Raw genomic sequence first — 24,116 nt, forward strand, 5'->3', positions numbered from 1 at the left:
GCGGGAAAGGGCGCGAGGCACCCTGGGACAGCAGCGGCGGCCGCACCGCCGGGGCGACAAACCGTGGCGGGGCGCGGCCCCCGGTGGGGCTGCCGGGCTGCAGCGGCGCCGCTCCCAGGCCGGGCGGCAGGAGCAGGGCCGCCTCGCCGCGGTGGCGGGAGGAGGCGCCGCGGCGCGCGGTGCAGCAGTGCCTCCCGCGGCCGAGGGCACAGCTTCCGACCCCGCTGCCACGGCCCGCCATCAGCTCAGGGGTCCGGCAGCAACCGGCAACAAACAGCCCCTGAAAACCTACGGGGAGTGGGACCCTTCCCAGCAGGCGGTAGCACCCGGGGAGCCCCAAGAGGCCTGCCAGGCCCGCCAGCTCCTGGGCGAGAGGCGGCAGGAGAGGAGCCATGCCCCAGCTCTCCGGGCAGCCCCCGGCCCCCTGTGGAACACCCACCAGCCACGCAGCGGGGAAGCATTTACCAGCAGGGCCATCGAGCGTCTCGGCCCGCTGCTTCATGGCGCAGATTAAGATGTAGTTCGCCGTCTTGGTGGAAAAGACAAACCTACAGAGATTCATTACCTCAAGGAGCAATCAGAGCATATATCATCATCTTGGTTTCATCTCAGTAATTCACAACCTCTCGGCATTTTTGTCTTTGCAAATTATTTCCCGAGGGTATAAGTTACCAGTTTCTGCATTCGTTCTTCACAAAAGCAGCTTCAAAGTTGTCTTTGTTTCCCTGCTGTTACGTAGTTGGGAACCTTGCTACTGTTGCAGGAAAAACAATTCCTTTTCCCTTTTTACCTAGCTGGAAGGGCTTACACATCTTCAACCAGGAAATCTGATTTTATATATTTTTTTAATTCATCGTGTGCAAATGTAGACAACAAAAACATACTTTCAGCATATTTATTGAAGAGGATGAGTAGGAGCATTTTCAAGTACTTAAAATACTTAAATTCTTGCTGAAAACTATTTCAGGATGCTGGATTAGTCACAGAAATCTTTTTCCATTGTAATTGTATATGATAGAGATGGACAACCATGTGGAATTTCCCAGCTGGGAATCCTACCCTAACTAAATGTAAATAATGCAAATTTATGGAATTTTGGCATCCATGATGATGTGATTCTATTAGGATGGCACAGTGCCTCATCATAATTTGGCTGAATCTCTGCTTTGTTGCAACATAGATACCAATTAGTTACTTGCTGGTTATGGCCTGTGGGCCACCTCGTGCTGGCTCACACCTGTTCGCTGCGTGTGCCAGAAAAGAATTCATGAATACGGGAAGAAAAGTCACAATGGGAATTTGAATAACACTACCTGCCTTTGAAACACATTGAAAACAAATCTTCATTTGTTAGCTTTAGATAGAATTGCAAATAATTGCTTCTGGTTCAGTACTTTACTCAAAACAGTTTTAAAATCTTTTTGATCACTCCAAATCAAAAAGCTGTTTTGACAGTTAATAGGACGTTTGACTTGTGGAAAGGTTGTATTTGGTTGCTTCTGGATTATTTCCTTCTCTGTTTAATCCTTGGTTTGTATTTTGGACTTGGGATGCCTTTCCAATATTTTTGAAACAAAAGAACTGGGAGGTTTCATGTTGAAGGAACAGGAAAAATACTCCTCATTTTACTGATTATCCCATATTTTTCCATTTAAACTCGTCACTGAATATGACCTGAATCTGCAGACCAATTTGAGTGACCTGATTTTTCTTTTCCATATAAGCTAGTTTTCTGAACTTTTTTTTTTTTTCAGTTTTAAATAAAAGTGAACAAATCATGACAGGCTTGGCAGGGAAAAGGGGTATGAGGCAGAGCGTGGTGCAATGCCATGCCTATGCTCGTGGTGTTTGTCTCCAGAAATATTCTGTCACATCCAAAAAAGATACAAGAGTAATTAATAAAGGCTTATAAAGGGGCTGATTCTTTTATTATCCAGACTGACTAACACAGAGCAAAAGCAGGGGACCACAGAGAGCCTGTGTAGCTCAGTGGCTGATATTCAGCTAATACTCAGTTTAATTCTGTTTGTCTTTGCGGTTTCAGATACTTCCTTTCCCTGGCTTCCACCTTCCATCTTCTCAATATAAAGGTCTCAGCATGCCCTTCTGATTCAGAAGGTAGCTGGAACGATGCCATCCAGGATGAGTTCCCTTCTATTCTTCTCTAGCTGGTTTAAAGGGACCTTGGTAAGGCAGAATGAAGAGTCTAGTCCAGCTTATTCCATAACATTTTCTGAAATTACATAAATCCATCTGCAGCACTTTTATGACTGCTGAGCACACCGCTACAGCAATAATTCCTGGATCTGGACTAGAGATATACAGCTTGAAGCAGTGAGGTTAAAACCTCTTTATTCCAAACAGAATAGAAAATGCTAAATAGTAATGTTATTAGGATGCTGCTAAGCAAGAGAATTTCCTCTATAAAATGAAATTTTTAAGTAATCATCTGAATTCCTATGAAATTCAAACATTTAGCAAAACCAGTGCGGTACAAAACCCAGCTGATCACCTATTTTCACTGTTTCCAAGGCAGAACTGCATCACTAATGCCATCAAACAAGTATATCACTAAGGCTTCTCATCCGTCATTCTGCTCACGCTATGCACATAATCTTCACTCTCGGTATTTCTGCTCTGTATGAGACAGAGGAAATGGCTTTAGTTGTTCTGCATGTTAAAGTGTCACGCACCTTCTGTTAGTGACCCAATTCTAATGGTATTCACAGAGAAGTTTTGGTCTTTATGCTGGAATACTAATGTTTGGCAATTGGCAATATGCAGTCAGCCCGGAAGATGGCACAGTACTTGGGGATGTTGTACTAGTACCTGCATCAAATGCCAGTAATGACAAGTAATTATACAGGCTGCACGTCATCACCATGACTCCTAGCTATTTCCCTAGCTTCACATTTGTGACAGCATTCTTTTGTGAAGATTCACACAGAAAAAAACCCAGTGCAATATGACTAAAGGATACCAGTTATGAGCAAAATGAAAAATAAGGGTAAAAAAGTTACATGAACTGCAGGAAGAGTGATATTTGCTAAGAAAAGCTTTGACTAAGACTAATCAATTACTCTTTATAGAATGATGCATCATTTTTGTTCAGCAAAAAGCAAGACACCAATCCTGGCGCTGCCAAGCTAGCCAAGCAATCAATGTATGCTGCCTGCACAGCTGAGAACTGCAGCCACGGGGTACAGCTCACCACCACCACCACCACCCTCCCCAGCGCTCCAGGAAAATGGTAAGAAATACAGGATTTTCCAAAATAATGTAGGAAAGTTAGTAAGTCTGGGACCTTGGCACAATCTAGGTAAAATGTACTTATGACCTGAATCTAGTGAGGTCTGCTATTTGAGAAGTTCTGCATCAGACATTTGTGTAATTAATAAGAATACTCGTAGTTATATAAGGACTTTTTACAGGAAGGATATAAACACTGATGTTTCAAGGCAGAAGCTGATCACTGAGTTAAGGAGGATTAGGAAGAAATCTCTTACAGGCAGGTTATTCCATGGAAGTATATTATATAGTATATTACTCCAGTGCATCTTCACTGAAAACTACTACTATTAGTCAGTCTTAGAGGCAGAATGAAGAAGTAAACCAAGTGACAGCTTGGTCCAGGATGGAAATTACTAGATCTAGATACAACAAAAGTCCAGTCCAAACTGGGTATAATTTGCTTTCCAATAGTTATTTTCCTTCTTTATATGCCATGAAAAAAACCCACATATCCTTGCCTGCAGTGACGCAGCATGTCAAAGTGACAGCTTTGCACTGCTGTAACCTTGTTCTAGAAACCATATTTGCATCTGATGAGGATGTAGAGGATGTAAATATGCACATATGTAACAGGAGTTAAAAGTATGGTTGTGAGGTTTAGGGAGAGCTTAGCACAATAGCTAAGTTAACAGCAGTTCTTGGCCACAAAAACTCATCAAACACATTATAGCTTTAAGGAGACAGAAGGAGGCCAGGGAATACGCAGCTTTCACTGTCAGCTTGGACTTGATTGTACAGCAGTTGCCACAGTTGAGCTGTTACCCCCAGGTGTTAACAGGGTACAAATTACATATGCATATAAATATGTATATTTGTGTGTATTTCTGAAAGGTCCAGAAAGGGAAGCACATGCAGAACACAAAGATGCTGGCCTAATTGTTGTCATCCTCTCTTTGGGCACCCAAACAAAGATGAGTTTTAGAAAGGCCGGGAGGAGGATTACACATAGTTCTACTGTTACTTATGGAAACGCCTCCCAAATATGAGACAACAAATACAAAAAAGCAAGCCATGGAAATCCAGCAGGTGCACAGTAGAGGCTGGCACTGGGACACTTCAGGAGACTTAACGTGTCTGTGTTAACAGAGAACGGACAGAAAGGGCATAGATAAACTGAGAAGGGAGTTGGAAGTAAAAGCAGGTTTTGATCGACACAACAGAGAGGGGAGCCATTTGAGGGATGCAGAAAGAGAGGTGACAATGTTAAGACAGGTATTGGGAAAAAATATGTTTTCCATTAGTGTTGTGGTCAATTTTCTAACCACAGATTCATCACAGGACAGTGAGTCAAGCTGTCTAGATTGAATATGACATGTACGGGAGTCATTCGTCAGAGGTGTCTGCAGAGACACTACATGGACCTCAACTGTGTCCTCCTTAAAATTCATCCCTGCTGTGAAACTAACAGGAAAAGCTCAGCAATGATTAATCTGGTGGTTTACAGTCACTGCCTTTTAACATGCTGACCAGTATGATCTCACTGCTACCTTGTGCTTGCATTATTTGTTTTCTTTATAGATCTGTCAGCTCTCAATTTTTATTACAAGGTGTTCAACAATTTAAAAAAAAACAACAGAATGCTAACACAATGGGGCTTAGAAGTTGGCAGTTTTGACTTAAAAGTACTGCCACTCCTACCCTCCCCTACTTGTCTCACTCAATGCGATATACCACCCTTCTCCTCACAGCAACACAGCTCTTCTACAACTGTGCTAGCAACTGAACAAGGAAGTTTATTTGGTTAGAAACACTGGAGGCAGGGGGAAGTGCTGGATTTCTTTTTGCTGGATCAGTTCGCCCATCTGTTTGGGTGCACAACCCCATCTGGGCTGTACCGGCACAGTGGAGGGAATGGGGCAGCACAGGATCGTGGCAGAGAAGGGCACTGTGAGACACGGCCATCCATAACCCAGTATTGGCACCAAGTACTTTAAAACACTACATCACAGCTTTATGCAGGGACATCTAAGCATTACATCTATACAAATAATAAATACCCATAATAAAAGTGGAAAAAAAAGAAATAGTATTCACACCCCCCCAAGAACTTCATCATTCATAAGTGAGTGTAGAAAATTCAGTCAAATATTAATATCTAAATCAGAATTAATCAACTGTGATCTGATTTCTAGAAGGTAGGTCAAACTAGACCCAGATTTTCTTTGTCACTTGCAAGAGCCCACATCACACCACATAGTAGCTATCCAAACCAAAACCCATTCTTTGTAGAAAAAATAACAATAATTGTTAGTGGTTCAAGGAACCTCACAGTAACAGACTAGCAGAATCTGAAAGGCAAATGAAAGACTAGGGCAAAGGAAGATAATTCAGTTATGCTTTCAAGAGGTGCTTTCAACTCAGTAATAAAATAAAATAAGTAGGTTTTTGTCCCCTTTAATTTTGAAAAACCTAACATGGGCCTTAAAATAACATTTTTACAATGATAATTTTGTTGTTTGGGTTATGATTGCTTTTAAAACCTACTATTCATTAAAATATCTGCTTCCCCACCACCACTGACTCACTCTCTTGGTTATGTAAAATTACTGGTGCTTTTGTCATTCCTGTGCCCTGTTGGAGAACTAGCTCAGCAACATTTGTGTATTCAAATAAAGCAAGTAAGCCTTACTTCGTGCCATGATGTATTCCTTACACAGACAAAATAAAAGGAAAAATCCCAGCCCCGCCAAACTGAACAGAAACAAATCACACCTTACATTCAGTAGCGTTAAGATTTGACCTCAGCTTTTTTTCCCCAAAGTCAGGAGTGCCAGACTGAGTCCATCTGGAGAGTCTCCTTTGGCATTCAGCCTGACTTGTGACATGATACATTAGGCAGAAAGACTTGTGAATACAAACTCTTGGTTCTGAAGTCTAACATAATGAAAGTCAAGAATATATACTTAACTGATCATCAAATAATGTGCCCTTGTTGCAACTTTAAACACAGTTCTGCAAAGGAGCTTCAGGAATGACATTAAATTAGATAACAACCTGTGCTCCTAATTACATTTCTTGTTACAGTTAATGAGAAAAACACTTCCAACTTCTGAGCATGCAGGCTTATGCTGAGATACGAGGAAAAAAGGTTAATTTCATTAGCACACATTGCCATCTATAATAAAGCTATAACAGGCCAAATACTCCTGAAACTCAATCTCCCTCCAGTCACACCGTTGTTACACTTTCAGTATGCCAAGAAGGGAAATGAATCTGGCAATCGTCACTGGTTGGAAGTACAAACAATTTTTCCTTTAACCAGGTCGGCTTTTGCAGAGTTACCAAGAATATAAAACCGTAAAAGCTTACTGCAGTCATCAAAGAGATCTGACTCACAAAAAAGGAATTGCTATGTTGAGTTAGGAGATCTCAGCTGACATAGTTACTAAACTGATTGCTAGAAGCTGGGAAGTTAGAAACTAGCTTTATTTTTTAAACATTTTCTTCCCTAATTTTCTGCTAATAGCTCTTGCCAGAAGGAAGTTGCTCAGGTAGATGGCTCTTGAGACCTAGTATAGCAGTGCTTGTGGGTTTGGAATAGATGCATACTATTACTAGCATCATAGGCCGGTATCAATTAGATCAACAGATGATGATAATAATAATTTAATGTTGTGGTGCCTGAATTGCTGAGTGCAGCGGTATCTTAACATCACACATGCTTTAACTCTCTCTTAACATCAGGCACTCTTTAACTCTAGTTTGTGAGCAGATGAATAGAAGTTACAGGGCTCTGATATTAAAATTAAAAATTAAATAGTGGTAGAAGTCTTAAAAGTACAACAACATCACCAAGTACTTGAAAATAAGTTCAATTTTAACAAATAAAGAGAAATGACACGTTCAAGTATGGGAACAGGTGAGAAACTTCCTTTAATGAATTTCTCAGTATAAGACAACACACAAAATAACTTAGCCAGAGAATACTTTAAGAAAAAATAATCACTATTTACTTCTTAGGTGATGAAGATGTATAGCTGTGATCTCTAAAAGCTCCTTAGCCTGAGCCTGCTTACATGTCTTGCTAACCAAAGCCAAGTCTGAGAAATCGCAAACATATGACAATTTTCCTTCCTGCTGTTAGAAACTCTGCCTAATCTCCCAGCAAGTGGTCCCATTTGGCTCATACTCAAAGCCTGAAAGAGATCCCAGTTTCCTATAGCTTAATACAATTTGTATGTCAATTCAGCGAACAGAGGCATTACAAGAAAGCTCCTGGCATGCTTACACCTTTACAAGCATGCATATATTTTATGCAAACTGAGCAGTAAGGCACAGAGCATGTACCATTTCTGTGCTTTTTACCAAGCTGGCTAGCCCGTCCACTCATCACAATGTTGAAAGTGAGTGTTCATATTATATAGGGGACTTAATTTTGTATGACTACACAGATCTAGGGTGCCGAGCAGTATGCACGAACCCTTTACATTACAAATCAGCAAGGAGCTCTGATTTTCAGCCAACGCTAGATCAAGCCACATGAGGTGAAGACATGGGTAATAAGCCATTAGATTTACTTTACTTTCTCCTATAGTTACTTTATGCCTTGTTAAGCTTGCCTTAATTCATTCTTTAAACTTGCCTTAATTAAATAAATTCTTTAAACTTGTCTTAATTAAATTCATTCTGGAACATAAAAATCACTCAGTTTCCACTGATCTGGAAACGGCTCTTTTTAGGCCAGCAAGGCTTTTGCCTTAAGGCATTTACTAGAGCTAGGGTAGGAATCAGTTCTTACAGCTTATAGAGATTGTTTTATTTTCATGCTCAGTGAGTTTGCTCAACGAGATTCATACCACTCTTCCAGTGTGCCAATGTTTGTTTTTCAAGCAAAAAAGGTCTGTAAATAACGGTGCCAGAGTATTATCTGACAAACCAGTGTTCTGTTTTAAACACAAAACCAACAGATGCTACTTCCCTTATGCATCTAAATAATTGCAAGGTACTAAGTGGTGCTGCTCTTTACAGTATTCAACAAGGTTTCATCTATGAAAGCAAACGTAACTATTTGTGATCACCATATTTACCTTATGTGATGGTTTATGTTCAGATGCAGAATCCTCTTTGCAGAAAGCAGATCTCCCAGTGAAATCCAGGAAACCAGTTATCAATGGTACAAGCAACAGTTTCTTGTAGTGCTTGTGACATTGGTTGGAGAGTACATATGAGGCAGGTAGAGCAACCAGAGTGAACAGCAGCAGGCTTTAAAGGGATCTTGTGAAGAAAGAGCAAAGACCTGGGAATGTCTGTAATTCAGTGAAGTCCCAATCTGTGATAAAAGCCCTGTGAAACTGTTGTAGAAATGAATGTAATAATTAATAATACAAAGAAACATTGAAAAATCGGGGGGTGTGTGTGTAGTTGTATTTGGTAGATAGGAGAGCTGTTGTTTTTCTAATTCTAACCTATGTTTGTGCTTTCCTCTTTATCACGTCAACATTTGCAAGCAATAAAAGGGCATTATGTGCTGGTCATTGCTTCTGCTTTTGAGATAAATCTATGTTAGCATTCCAAAGGGTCAAGGAACTCTTCCAGGGCAAACAAATTCTGGAGCACTGATGCCAGATGGTATGTATATAAAGTGGAAAATGAGAAAAGCAATTTACTGTGTTCCTGTTCCAGGGAGAAGTATCACCCAGAAGGACAGCAAAAGAGGTGAGAAAACTACTGAGAGTTTGGAGAGTTTTCTTCTTCTGTAACATGTTGTTTCCTTTGTATCTGAAAAGTCTGGGTACATAGAGAAGCTGCAGTCCTTATTCAGGCAGAATTATTCCAAAAAGATAACAGGAATATTCAACTATAAAGAATCATGCCTTAATCTATGTAACAGGTTCTAGATTTATCTATACAGCTTACTAATGCATAGTCTGTGTTTTAGAGAAATTTTAGTTGCACAGACAAAAAGTTTTTATCTTGCATTTTTGACCAAACTACAAAAGAGGCAGAACATAATGGGTCAGATTCTTAAGTATAAATTAGCATAGCCTCAACAAAGGCAAGTTATCAATGTAACTTATCCAGCTTAGGTGCTGACCGCTACTAGCTCACTTGCAGTTGCATTAAATGTGTAATTTCCAAGTGTGCAAAACAACTCTGCAAGTTTTAGAACTAATTAATCTTTTCTAGTGAAGCAGAGAAATGTCTCTTGGAAGCGTTCAAAGATAAGCTCAGGCTGGTGTAAGAAATTTAAAGTAATTTTCTTAAATACTGAAAATTATAATATGTTTTCACAAATAGCCTGGAATATTGATAGCTTTTATCACTTGCCACCAAACCTCAAAAATACATAGCAGAAGTATAAGTGTTCAGATATAAACAAAGAGAAAGGGAGAGCGTGTGTCTTAATATTTATGTGTGCATCTTTGCTGAGCATATTTTATGTGGTTATATATGTAGCTTTTTGAAAGCAGTCTTTCCTTTTAGTATTATGACTTCTCCCAGAAATAAAGGATATAAATAAAGACTTCTTTCCATACAGGAAAAAAAAACGAACAACAATGCTGAGGTTTGCTGTCACTCTCTTTGCTGTCATAACATCATCTACCTGCCAAAAATACGGATGCCTGGAAGGGGACACCCACAAACCAAAGCCAAGTCCTGAGCCAAATATGCATGAATGCACTCTGTATGCTAAATGTAAGAGTGGTTTAATTTTTGCCAAATATAGTCTAGAAGTACAGCTTTGTATGCACTAATTGTTTTGGCAGTTCCCTTAATTTCTCAAAATTATATAAGATATATAGGTACATATTGCATTTGAAAAGCTTCCTTCACTGGCGTTTTGCTGCATGCGAACCAAGAGTAAGATTCTAGTTCTTAACATAGTCAGCTGCAAAACTCTCATTGATTTCATATGTTTTCTTAAAAAATTCTAGTGCAGTTTACTTTTCTTGCAGCTCCATCTGCTAAAAAAGTTTACAGCAAAGATTAATTTGGTTTATGTAATTAAGTATAAAAATTAATTAATTGTAGTAGACACCAAAGGGGGAAGGTTGAAATCAAAATTCTATAGTGAGCAAAGTATAGTATTTATTATATTTCTTCAATTCCCTTTTTATGTTTGGTAGCTTTCAAAGTATCCCTCAGGACATAACATCTGGCAGAACACTAGTAAAATTCTTGGGGCTCTCTGGGCACACCTTGACAAAGCACTGTTGACACCAGTCCACCTCACTTAGCATTTACATTACTACTTCCAAAAAGAAAAAGATAGAGCTTGTGTACATCTTCTAGTTAGTACTAAGAAATTTTATCATGTTATGGATCAGAACAGATTCATCTTACATTTGGAGTCAGTATTAATCTTATCATTTTGAGATAGTATTAAAAATATCCTTATTGCAAGATCCCTGTTTCCTTCCTAACAGCTTCCTGTTGCTATGCAGACTTCACAGAGCAATTGGCTCATTCCCCAGTAATTAAAGTAAACAACAGCTACTGGAACAGATGTGGGCAGCTCAGTAAATCGTAAGTCAGCTTTGATGTTGTCTGTTTCCCGATTCAATGGAGCTATGCTGTAGCAGCCACACAACTAATGGTCACTGCCCTTGGAGCTGCTGATGGACAGTCCCTGGGTTGCCTTAGAGATTATGCCACCCAGCCTAGTTCCACCATCTTTTCTCTACACCTGACCAAACCCACGACTGTTCTCACAAAACCCTATGAATCCCTAAGTATATACTATTTGTGCAGAAAGATTTATGCCACGATTTTATCAGGAAAAGCTTATGGTTTTTAAGTTTACTTTCAGTATAGAACCAGAACTAGCAATGCAAAGCAGTCATAAAACCAGTAGGTATCAACCACACTGCACCTCTGTAGCTCTCCAAAGCAACCATCACATACCCGTGAGTGTGACCCCTAGTCAATACAGACAAGGCTTCATCCTTTGTTTAGAAAACAGATCAACTGGATTATTAAGTCTTGCAAACAAAATGCACATGAGTCTAAAAACTCATGAATATTTAGAATAAAAATTGAGTCCAAAAACTCATGAATATTTAGAATAAAAATTCTTGTAGTCCTGTGGGTTTTGTAACCATGAAGAATGTCTTCATAATTAAGATTTTTAGTACCCTGTTAGAGCTGTGAAACATGGCAAGTTATAGAAATAAAAGAATGAAAGTACAAAACAATTAAGCAAAAACAGATGTGCAAAAGTAACAGCTATTGCCTGCCACTCCCAGAAGAGCAGCAACAGTATGCTGTTTTTAAGTAACTTCAGCTGGGCTGTGGGAAAATCTGAAGATCAGTGAAACCATCAGGCTACAACATAGAAGAAGTTTGTACTATAGTTTTAAACTACATTTTATTATTGCCTGGAAACATTCTTGCCAGGAAAACTCAAGGCTTCAGAAGTTTACGGAAAGCTTACATAAATAGGGCTGAAATATGCATGGAAACATTTGTGCAGTCTTTAGCTGGCTATGGTAATTGCACAGTCAGAGTCTGTACACAATGCCAAAGGAATGAGTTTGGAACCTAGACACTACAGGACGAAAGGATGCTTCTCTATGTTTTTCTCTTAATCTGTAGTATTGCATCCACATCAAAGCAGGTCTAGAAAACTGAGGCTATAGCCTTGACGCTAAGAAGCAGGCTTATTTGTGGCTTTTCTCACCCACCACAGCTGTGAAGATTTCACAAAGAAAATTGAGTGCTTTTACCGGTGTTCTCCACATGCTGCTCGCTGGATCCATCCCAACTACGCTGCTGCTATTCAGTCTGTTCCACTGTGTCAAAGCTTTTGTGATGACTGGTATGTTCAGCTTTTTATCGATGTATTTTTATTTAGCTTTAATATGCCTGTGTTACTAGGGTGTCAAGGAGCATGGTTGGATGAAGCACAGATCTCCCAATCAAGAAGCACTAAGATTTGATGGTGTTGCACCCCTTTATGCCTTTTCTCTTGTTCTTCCTTTTCATTTCTTGTTTGCCATCTCTGCTTTTTCCTCTGCTAAGCTACTACCCCCAAAATAATAATGACACAGGCTGAATGCAAGATGGAGTCACTAAACTCTCAGTGCTGTCCCTGAGTCACTGAAGAGAGTTTAGTGACTCAGGGACAGCACTGCCCCTGCTCTCCGTGAGGATGCAGTGCAGTGGCATCAGAACTGCCTGACACAACAGAGGAGCTCTCACCACCTTTACAGGCACTAACAGCAGTGAGGGCCTGCCCAGCCTTTGGAAAGTCCATGCCTGTGAGTTAGCATTTATACAGTTAGCATTTTACATCTAAATAAATGTATCATATCATGATCAAGTATTTTATATGTATAAAATGCAGTACAAAATCATGAAAGCAGCCCTTTCCTGTATGTTTTCAATTCATGCATATAAAAAATTAGCTTAATTCCTTAATTATTCACCCTTGGCCTTTTCTCCTCCCTTCCATCATCCTTCTTTCTAAAATCACTTGTAAAAGCCTGAATCTCAGAGAAATCTGCAGCCAAGTAATGCTAAAAATATTAGTAGCAATGAGCGAGCATAATAGCATTTAATTTTGTTTCCCCAAATATAGCATCAGGGAATCACATTATTTTTTGAGTACAAGACGTGCAGGGGGAAAACCCAGCATCCATTTGTTCTTAGTCTTGGGGTAGGAGTATTATACCCAGGTGGGATAACTGAAGTTTTTTCAGTGGTCCATATCCAGCATATATCTCTCCCTTCCTTCCTCCCTCCCTCCCTGTTTTGAGATGTAGGATCTTAAATAATGTCATCATGTGACATATAAATCTCAGTCGGTTCCATATTAATGTTGTGCCTGGTAACTACAATAACTAGTCTATATGCTTAAATTGGCAAGGAGCATAGTAAAAACAGCACAGGCTGTGTTCACACTGTAGTAACAGCTAGCATCCCTAGAAAGTAATGAACTGTGAATGTCTGAATCTCTTAGGTTGCTCGGAAAATCACAGAAAATCTTAAATACTTCTAAAAATGTTATAAAGGGCTTTTCTTGGAAGCACGAAAAATACAGAACACACAGTAGGGCATGGTCAGGTTGTCTTGCACTGCTCTGTCCGGTGCTTTCTCTAGTGGTTATGCAACTTGAATATTGTTGACACATGGATCCATTTTCACTTTTGCCTACTCTCCAAGGGCAAAGTCATGTATGCAGTGAAGTATTTTGGTAGGATTTGTCTTTAAATATGTCTCCATTTCTTTGTGCCAGGGAAGGAAACAAAAAGCACAGATTGGATTTGTAATGGAAGATAGTGAGAAGGGCTGATGTATTTCTTAGCTTCCCTACAGTTTCCTCTAGTGAGAAATTTTATTTTTGTTTTAGGAAACTCCATGTGCCTCATGAACAGATTTGTCTTCCTTCCTAAATTTTTGGTAATCTAAACTGAGTCCAGATTATTGACCTCCTTGAACATAAAGACTGACACCTTGAATTTACCTCAGTGCTCAGAATCTCAAAGCTCAGAAGCAATTATTACCAAAATTTGAAAGCATTTGGATAGTAAAGCATTGAAGTTGCCACTGAGCTTCAGAATAGATCTAACGGGCAAAGCCATAGAATACCAAGATCTAAACCAAAAGTGTCCCAAAATAAGTAGCGCACAAAGTCATCACTCAACTGCTATATCCAGTGAAAGTGTAAAGATTAAAGAAAATACACCCTGTAAGTTTAGTTTGCATCTATGAACTGGTTTAAGCCAGCCTTAGTATCTACAAGATCTACACCAAAGTGTATATGGGAGGTCAATATTACATAGCAAAACACTCAGTGTCACCTGGGTACTGCCAGAACCTCCAGATAAACAGCATTTTTAACTTTTGTCATTGGAAAGTATGAAGCGGTGTGATTGAGAGCTGCTGCATAGGAAAACCCGACACTTTTCCAGTATAGACTCTCCTGGCAGAGAGTAGGCTCTACTCTAAACAAATACTGAACAATGAATGATCTATTGCCCCTGTTGGCGTCAAAGGTGACTGGCCTGAATCAAAAATGTAATGATGACCCATTACCATGCATGCTAGTCTGTGTGCCTGCCTAATGCCAATGTGAAATGCATTCCCTCACCCTGCTTAAGGCCTGAGGCTAGAAAAGAGCCTGGACAAAATTCCCACTATTTCTGGTGATTTAAAATAACATTTTTTCATGTTCTATTCACCGGTTTCCCGTTAGCGTGCTGTAGCACTGCTAGTGATGTGACCTACTTTCTCTACATGCCGTGAGTGTGCCTGCTGCATACTGTATGTCTTTGTGGCCAGAAATGTGCAGAGGATTCAGAATGAGCAGTGACTTCATTTAAAAGAAATTCATCTAACTAGCTTGGGGCCTTCCTTTTCTTTCTTTAGTCTTAGGATTCCTTGCCCCCACTAGTCTTAAAACTATTGCTTTTGAAAGAGCCTGATGTACAAGCCATTTTCTGATCCACCTGGGAAAGGGCCCTGTACCCTTTAAAAGAGAAACAGCTAATTATAAAAAAGGGGGGAAGGGAAGCTTTAAAATAAAAATATCCTGCCCATTGTGCATAGGGAGCTAATACATTCAGGGAGGATCTTTTAAGTATTTATGTTTATGTTTCTCACAGGTTTTAATTAATGTTTGAAGAAACCACTTACTGGTTTCTGGACAGCAGAAATCAGACTTTTCATAAGTCACAATTTTTCATAAAGTTAGCTTCATAATTACTTCCACTGGGATAAAGAAAAACTTGTGGCAATAGAGTTATGCCTTGCTACCTGGTTATATAACAAACCACAAAGTCAGGCAATAATCATAATTAGGAAACATTTCATCTAACAATTCAGTAGATAATACTGAATAAAAACATAAACACTTTAATAAACATATTTAATTCAATTTCCTGAGGAAACTAGATCCATAGCATGAATGCTGCAGTTCAGTAGAAGTCTGAAATATTCATAATCTGAAAAGTATATCTGAAGGTGACACTAATTTCAACAGAAGCAGTTCTGCCCTCTCCTCAGCCCCAAGGGCTGCTCGTTCTTTACCTTACCATGTCCCTACTCATGTGCTAGTAGCACTGTCTGAGATACCATGAAGCAACCCTGGTCTGGGAACCCATCAGGCTGAAAGCAGCCAAATAAGAAAGGAAAGCAAAAAAGGCGACTGTGGGAAGGGCACAACTGCTTTAAGTGAGGGTGCTAGTATTAGGCAGCTCACAGAAGATACTGATCAACTTTGCTAGAAAGCGGTGAATTTAAGTGCATGCATAAAATAAAGGACATGCCAACACGGCTTGAAGAATCAAGGGCTAATTGTTGAATGTGGTGCTGGCATGTGGAGGGTTCGTAGATGGTGATTAACAAAAAGTTTGTATTGATTGTCCTCACTGGCATGACTTCAGGCAGGCAAAGAGACCAGCATTAGAGAAACAGCTGTCACTGGGGAGTTACCTCTGTGTGGATTTCTCAGTCAGGGTACACACAGCAGCTAACAAACAACAAACCGATTATTCTTTTAGTTCCTAGTCCCAAATCCATTCATGGCACAAACTGGTAGGATCTGCCTGTTAGTGTCACATTATATTAATTTTCAAATTGCAGCCTGTATTTCCAGCAGAGCCCCTACCCCTGACAGCAGATTCACGGATGAACGCATTTGGGCATACAAGTCTCCTGCCCTAGACCTGTTTGGTTCAGGCCCTGGTTACCCTCCATTACTGCTCTTTCTCTTTCCAAATAGCCCAGAAAACCTGTGTGAAGGCTTTGAGATGTGCATGTTCTTACCTTTCTGCACAGCAAACATACTGCAATGTACTACACTAGTTCGTGTAGTTCTGTAACCACATGACAACCTCATATTTCATTTAAAACTGTAAGTCTGCAACCCTCATGATATCAAAATAGTTTTGGAAACATAACTCTGAAGATTAAAAATGACAAGCAGAAAATATATCCAAAGGTATTAATTATAAATACCCTACTGAATGATGGCTACCTTTTTAAAAGCTGTGCCTCATGGTTTTGGCACTCTCAGTTACAGGTGTGAATAGTCCACCCAAAGCCATTGAGATTAAATTTAAGTAGAAGTCAACTGATTTGCAGAAAGGCAAGAGCCAAAAAGTAGAATATAAAAATAAGTGGAAGGAAGGAAATAATGTAGGGTAATGTTAAGTCATGAGATCTCTCATCACATGGACCAGCCAGTTGCATACCATACTTATTCCAGGCCATGTATAGGCTTTTTTTACATTACTGCTTACAAGTTAAAATTAACTTAAAACTTAAAATTTTAGATTTATACCCTGCAAAACTCTTCTCTTTCCTCCTTCACTTCAAGTTTAACTTCTTTTGATAATGTCGTCCTGAGGCTGGCAGCCTATTAGTTTACATTATTTTGTTTGTGGATTTTCCTTATTTCAGTATACAGAGCAACTCCATGCCCAGAAAATATTCTTCTTTTTCCATATTAATCCATAAATACAAACTTTCCCCACATCTCCCTCAAGTGACAGTTCACAGCACACCTGTGTTGTGTCACAATATTGAACATGGGCATTCATGAAACTCCCTCCACGCAGTAACATCAGCAAACATAACGAAGCAGAAGACACTGCATGAATGAGTGTGGCTCCTCAGAACATAAGCCCTTTACTTAAATCTGTGAGTATAAAACATAGCGGGTGAACTGTTTAGTTTTCATTGGGATTTAGGTCTTCCTGGCCAGCTCAGAGTTTATGTACATGTCAAGCTAAGATAATGTGCACAGTTCTTGAAGATCTGTTGCTAAGCTGCACTGTGCAACCATACCATGTTACTAAGATAGCCCACGTAGGCTTCTTGAGTTGAATCTGAGTCCACTGAAAAAAAAGTGAAAGAAATAACTGTGTCTTCCACACTAATCTCCATGAAGGTATGAAGCCTGCAAAGATGATTCCACATGTGTTCGTAACTGGCTGACAGACTGGGAATGGGATGAAAGTGGAGAAAATCGCTGTAAGAATAAATGTATTCCATACAGTGAGGTAAGAAAACCTGATCAACCGGAGAGAAAAAATGGCATTGAAAGTTCTCTGCTTTTTCCTGAATATAGGGGTGTAAAACACAAGCAACAGGTGAATTATTTTTATTTAAGCAGTTTCAAGCCATACCTACATCATACTTTTAAAGTATATATTTTTAAAAAATTTGTATTTATGTAGATTGCTTACTCTAAGGATATATACATTTAATTGATCACTATTCATACCACTTATGAAACAAAAGTAAAAAGTTCAAGCAGCACTGACATTTTAACCACAGTGGGGTTTAGAAGGTAAAAGATAAAATACCTTTGTTCATACTACAGAGACACTGAGATGCATTTTATAAGGCTCCTTACATAATGTGGGGCTTTATATGCCTCTGTCTTTTTAAATAGGGATGCGAGTTCTCAAATCGCTAAGGAATTTTTAAGGTTTTCTTGCCTATTAGGTATCTTTGCCCTTTCCTTTATTTTACCTTGTTATGTTTAAGTCCTCCTCCATCCTCCAAATCCCTGAGTTCTGACATTCTTCTAATTGTCTCCCTATTGTTCTCCGTAGACCTATCATATCTCTCAAGCATGTTCTCCATTGTGTCTGCCAATGGCTAGGCTGAGCTAACTTTCTTCTTTATAACTGGTAGTCAAAGAGCAGCACTCACAAGCTTTCTGAGAGCTCATCCCATCTTTCTGAGACAGTTCCAATGGTTGAGATAACTAATTTTATGAGCAAAAGTGTATAAAATGAGAACTAACAAGACTTACAGGAGCAAGGTTGCCTAGAACCTGATCTACAGACCTTTCAAGAGTCAGGTAGAATTTTTCCTAGTGACTCAAGTCAGCATAGCATCAGGGCAATATAGTACAACTCAAAACTGCTACACTTATTCGAATATTTTTAACAGTTGATCTTCACTGAGTCCATGAAAACCGTCCAAATTGCAGAAGTAAACAAAATTCCAGTGTCATGCTTAGGGACTGGTAGTACAGCTTGCAGAGATCCCAGATTTATTGCTTTGAATTCATTTGACATGCAGTACTTCCAGAAGCAACTGATATAAGTAGAAGTCACAGTTCAGTTAGTGCAGGATTGCTGTTTGCCTTGTGACAGTGACACTAATCAGCAGGCTCAGGAAAGTGGCCAAAAAACAAACGGGCTGCAGAAACTTAAAGTTTAGTTTCCCAGATGTGCTAAATCATCAGTAGTTCCAGTTGAAATGAAAAATGAAATTATAATCTCTGTAAATAATCTCCAGTCCCTGTTCAAACTGTCCTTGGTCCAGAGATAGGAATTTTTAACCTTGAATTCCCTTGTACTTATTTCTTAAAGAAAATATACCATCTGCAGTGAAAAACATGCGGCAAATCCAGACATCTTATCACTTGAAGCCAGGCACAGCTATTCCCAAACTAAATGGAACCACACCCTAAACTGCCCATGTTTTTAACCAAAAATAGGCTTGCATGGTAAGTAAAAGTAAAGATGAAGTTTATTCAGAGGACTTACAAAAAACACATTTCCCATATGAAAATTACATGATATACAAACACTTGACTCGCTTGGTTTGGACTCCACTCGTGGAAAAGAAAGTTACTGTTACCCAGAAGCACATACCCAGAAGAGAATTCTCCAATGTCAGAGCACTGTGCGCAGACACTAACTTTCTTTTGGTGCCCTTCAGTTCATACGGAGCAGCAATCAGCAGCCCTAGATTTGACATATGCCAGTGGTTGTAAGGACTATTTGGAACAAATGCTGAATATTAAGAACGCACAATGGATCCTAGCCAGTTCTGGCCTGGCTAAAATGAGGCACATTTTGTCGTTGTTCTCCCAGCTGAGTGCTCCCCAAGCGGTGTCAACACACAGACTGGAACATTTTCCAAGAAGCTGAAAAATCAGAATCCTTTGCAGTAATTTAGGGACATGTTTGGTAAATGGACTGTGTGTCCTGTTTGTTTGCTGCAGCATTCTGGCTACGCTCTGGTTTTTAAGCAGAGTTGGGAGGAAGATCAAAACAAAATTACCCATTTAGCAAGTAGAAGAGCTTGAATACATGTTACAGAACTGTGGGACACAAGAATAGGATCACATTACATAGCCATGTATCTTTCTTACAGACCTAAGAAAACCCACATGACATCTTTTAATACTTTCTGGAATTATTAGCTAAAAGCAGGTAGAAATCCAAGCACTGTATAGGAGCTGGAAGAAAATGTCTAATGCTGCTTAAAAGCACAGGAATAGTGGGAAAGAAACAACTAAGATCTGCCTGCCCTGAGAACACAAGGACACAAGGAGAAAGCAGAAACCTTTCCAGTTTTGGCCCTGCATTGCTCCCAGTGAACTAACTAACCTCCACACTCCTCCTCCAGCCACTGCAGCATCCATGGAGCAAGCCCTGGCTAGAGATAGTGTGAACTGAAAAGCTATTTTGCAGACTACAGAGTCTTTGGGGCTGTGTGGCATGGACTCTATTATTCACAAAAGACAAATTTCTAAGGCAAAAGTGATGATTATGATTTCTTCTCATCTGCCCTCCCACACAGTATAGGTCAACATAGTTTTGCATGTAGGGAGACACCTCATAAGAAGAACTTGTTCACATGATAGACTTAAATTCGTAATTATTATTTTTTTGTATACAGAGCAGCTTCCATGCAGAAATCTCCCAACCATGCAGGCCACCTCCAAGATTCCAGTTGGATAGGGCTTTGAGCAACCTGCTATAGTGGAAGGCGTCCCTGCCCATGGCAGGGAGGTTGGAACTGGATGGTCTTTAAGGTCCCTTCCAACCAAAACCATTGTATGATTCTATGCTTCACAGTGTCAGATCTTTGTATGAGCTGACAATGACGGCAAACCAGCATACCATCCAGAAATTACAGCAGTAAGAGAAACACTGCGATTAAAGAGTCAGTGTCATGTGCAAGGACTACTTCAACTATTACACATAAGACACAGCTTCCTTCAGAGAGATACTGGTGACTTGGTCAAGGTCAATCAGTCAGCAACACAGCCCAGCAGTCCTGGAGCCTGGCCCACTGTTCCAGTCATTAACACCCCTTAATTCCCAAGGCTTCTACTCCTGCCACCACTCCTACCCCCAACTTCATTCTTAGCTTTGTTTCTGGGAGTACCTAAAGCTTCCTTTATAGAAACAGAAAAGATTGAACTTCAACCACAAACACATGGGAGTAATGCAGGCAAGATAAAGTGTATACCCTGCCTACTTTTCAGCTGGACACGATAACTCTTAAGCTAATACCCTTTAGGCAAACTCAAGCTGGGCGGACAGAAGGTTGTCACAACGTGAGTCTGGCAAACAAGAAGTATCTTTGTTGTGTGGTTGTACAGGTCCTGTGACACGGGCCTTACAAAATTGTGTAGTACCAAGAACAGGACAGATTCACTTGAAAAGAGTACAAGAACCTGCAGTTTACAATTTCTTGAGCCAGAAAGGCCATTGCATCACTGGACACAGCACTTTGGAAGCTTTCTTCAAGCAGTTTTTACATTATGTCCCTTCTCTTTGTCTGTGAGGTCCTGCCCAGTCATGATGTACACTGAGGCAGGCACAATGAGAGCCCACAGAGCTGTGACTCCACTGGGCTGTCTCTAGCCCGTAGATACACAGATTCTCATATTCAAAGCACTGTCTGCCACTTTCAGCACTACTCAGATCCTAAAACGTGTCAGAGTGTCCTGATGTGCTGCAAGTTGTACAGCCTTTGACACACATCTTTGGTCTGTCAGCCCCAGAAAGCTAGCTGGGCTGTCAGCCCCAGGGTGTAAACAAAGGGCTGGCAGCTGATCCCTTTGCACTTTGTGGAATCACTTGCTCTCATAACAGGCAAATCTCTTTTGCCAGCTGTGGGTCTGGATATATATTTTAAGATATATCAGAAGTGATGAAGCATGGCACACAGCAAGACAGTAAATGACTACAGAATGCTTTTTTATAATTTAGTACCAATTTTTGAAAAGTGATAGATGTTTATCAGTTTGACACAAACTGATTTTAACTCAATCCTTTTTAAATTTAATTGATGCCTTTCTTATTTGACACACAGATGTATGCAAATGGGATTGACATGTGCCAGAACATGTGGGGGGAGTCATTTAAGGTGAGCAAATCCTCCTGCCTCTGCTTGCAAATGAGCAAGAAGGACATGATGGCAATCAAGTACCTCCTCTCAGAAAGCTCAGAGGAAAGCTCCAGCGTCAGCAGCAGCGAGGAGCATGCCTGCCAAAAGAAACTCCTGAAGTTTGAGAAACTAAAGGGGAAGGAAGGCAAACAGACAAGATAAATGCTGGTGGATGTATGTCAGGACAAGAGAAATCGTCGTGGAGGCTGGGCTCAGGGCATCATGCCAGCCTGCTTTATTCTTTACTTCCTAGAGCATAATAAATCAATGGCTGGTTATATTAATCTTTCTCTGATGTTTTTGCATCTGCATCACAAAGCTCCCAGACAGGTTAGCACAGGTGTCATCTTATGACTTGAACTGAACAGCTAGGAGCCTGGAGGTAACAACTAAGGGTTGACTTTCAAAGAGGAGAGGCACAAGCAGCTCCTGCTGACTTAAGGTGGAACAGTGAGAAGTAGAGACCTCTGAAAGTCTGTGCCAGTAATGCACCAAATCTTCAACACAAACCCTTCATTAGCATAGGCACACAGCACTTCTGTCTTGAGTTCCTGTGTGCCTGGCTCTGCTCAGGTAAAGAAGAAATGCTGCAGGCAGAAACAGGGCAGTAAGCCTGACTAGTGACCACTGAAAATATATTTATTTCGTATCTCAAAAACAATCTTGCAAACCAGGGGATCGTGGTATACTAGGTAAATCCCTGGATCCATATATTGCCAGTATACACGATGAGTTGCACTGGGCTTTTACCTTAAACTGCAGTACAATATGAATTTGAAGCATAAATTTGAGTGCAATTTAATCCTACTAAATGATTCCAAACAAAATGATCTCTGACAAACAGAAGTGTCAGGGAGGGCCCCAGTCAGGTTTCTGCCATCAGTAATTCTGCTTCCCACCATCACTGTTACAGTCAAACTAAAACCAAAATCTGCACCAGTCCCAGAGGGACTCCTCAAGTAAGGATGAATGAGTTATGCATCCATACTCCCTCTGACATAGCTGTAGAGTAGACAGGTCTGTGCCTTTCTGTACAGCCTTTCATAGAGGTATCACCAGGGAAACTATGAGAAGGACTTAATATGGTGGGTCAGATATCAAATTGTGAAAATCAGCATTATCTCAGTGCTTGCTATGGAGCTAGGCAGCTTACAGCATTTAAGGATCTGGTCGACAGTTAAAACAATTACTTGGCACATCCTGTTAAACTATGAGAATATTAAAAATCCAGCACACTTTCTTCACTGGGCTGTTTATTTATTGGAATGGTTTCACACAGCTGCAATAGTAATGCTAAGCCCATTAGGTCATGCTCTGCTTCCACCCAGCTTCTCAGTATATTTAACAATGGACAAATTCCTACCAGCACTGAATTGTTTTATAGAATGATACTTTGTCACATATGTATTTCATGCTAATTCAATTTGTCAGTTCTACTGTTTGAAAAGAAAGAACGAAAAATAGGTCTTCTGTAAAGCACTGACAGTCCTTTCCCCCTCTGTTTCACTAACTCTATTCTTCCCTGTCCTTTATTGCACCTGAATCAGAACAGAAATTTTTCTGCTTGTTACTTTGCTGTGCTCAAAATTCAACAATTAATTATCCCCTCTCACTGCCATAACACCAATCTTTTCTGTATCAAAGATTTCCTTCATGATTTTTGTTAAGTATAGCACAATTGTTTCTGCCTGTGTCTCTGCTCTTTTTCTTCCCATTCCACTTTATTCTCTTTGCTCTGGCTAAACTACCCTTGAAACCACTCTCAACAAACAATTCATCCATGCTTAGTTTCAGGATGACCCATGAGAGTGGTTATTGTGTGCTTTTGAACAGCACTGAATCCTACAGCAGCTAAGGGATCATTTAGCTGCCATTCATAACTTTCCCACTGACTCATGATGTACCCTAAGGAAACCATGTGACTCTTTTGTGACCCCAATAATTTTGCAAAGTGACCATATTTCCTCTAGGTCATCTCTTTTCTAAGCCAAAAAGTCAACAACTACTCAGTTGTCCCTAGCACAGAAATTGTCCCATACCTCTTGGTTGTTCTTTCATTGATCCAGATATATTTTGTTCAAATACAAGTTATCATCCAGAAAGACTTTCAGTCTTGATTTAAAACTCCACATAACAGAGTATTGCCAATGCTCCTGATCATTTGTTTCCTCAGTGTTAAAGATTATCCCTAATTTAACATGTTTCAACTTTCAGCCACAGGTTCTTGCTAAAGCCTGTTGTATTAAAGAGTTCTTCGGTATTCAGCTTTGCTTTCCTGCTCAGCAGTATATACACTGCATCAAACTGCTCCTTAGCAATTAGCTCCATATTAGCTCTATTGAGTTTACATATGTCATTACAACATGTACCCTCTCTCCTTAAATCATACTTAAGGCTCTTCCCTGTACCTTCTCCAGTCATTAATATCCTCCCTAAACTGTACAAAACAAAGCCACGCTCCATGGCATGTTAAGGCTGACCTACAGAGAGAGCACCATGTCCCTGCCTCTCTACACACCTCCCTAATTGCAGTGCCCATGTCTACAACAGCATTGTTCTGATTATTTGCATGCCTCCAGCGTCCATGTGTTAACGATTCCTCATTTTTTTCTTGGCATTACTCTTTTCCACTCCTGGTCCAAGAGCTGTGAACTGTGATCTTAACTCCTAGGCTTATTGCTTTGAACTTGGTTGTATTACAAAACCTTCATGTGAATATACCAGCCTTCCTAAGC

General features: G+C 40.1%; 1 protein-coding gene and 1 long non-coding RNA gene across 2 annotated transcripts; one reads left to right on the plus strand and one right to left on the minus strand.

The window, feature by feature from the left end:
* Positions 1-19: 19 nt before the first annotated feature.
* Positions 20-21,300, minus strand: LOC130156808 (uncharacterized). The gene is made up of 3 exons (XR_008824618.1): positions 17,713-21,300; positions 8,319-8,582; positions 20-2,829 (listed from the first exon to the last, which is right to left on the minus strand). It is a non-coding gene; the product is annotated as an uncharacterized LOC130156808 (long non-coding RNA).
* LOC130156805 (riboflavin-binding protein) lies at positions 9,789-21,665 on the plus strand. The gene is made up of 5 exons (XM_056355628.1): positions 9,789-9,927; positions 10,659-10,758; positions 11,921-12,049; positions 17,126-17,237; positions 21,307-21,665. The coding sequence occupies exons 1-5, from the start codon at positions 9,789-9,791 to the stop codon at positions 21,541-21,543; spliced, it is 717 nt and encodes a 238-aa protein (XP_056211603.1). The 3' UTR covers positions 21,544-21,665.
* Positions 21,666-24,116: the final 2,451 nt, after the last annotated feature.

The sequence above is a fragment of the Falco biarmicus genome, chromosome 11 (assembly GCF_023638135.1).
Source record: "Falco biarmicus isolate bFalBia1 chromosome 11, bFalBia1.pri, whole genome shotgun sequence".
Lineage (NCBI taxonomy): Eukaryota > Metazoa > Chordata > Aves > Falconiformes > Falconidae > Falco > Falco biarmicus.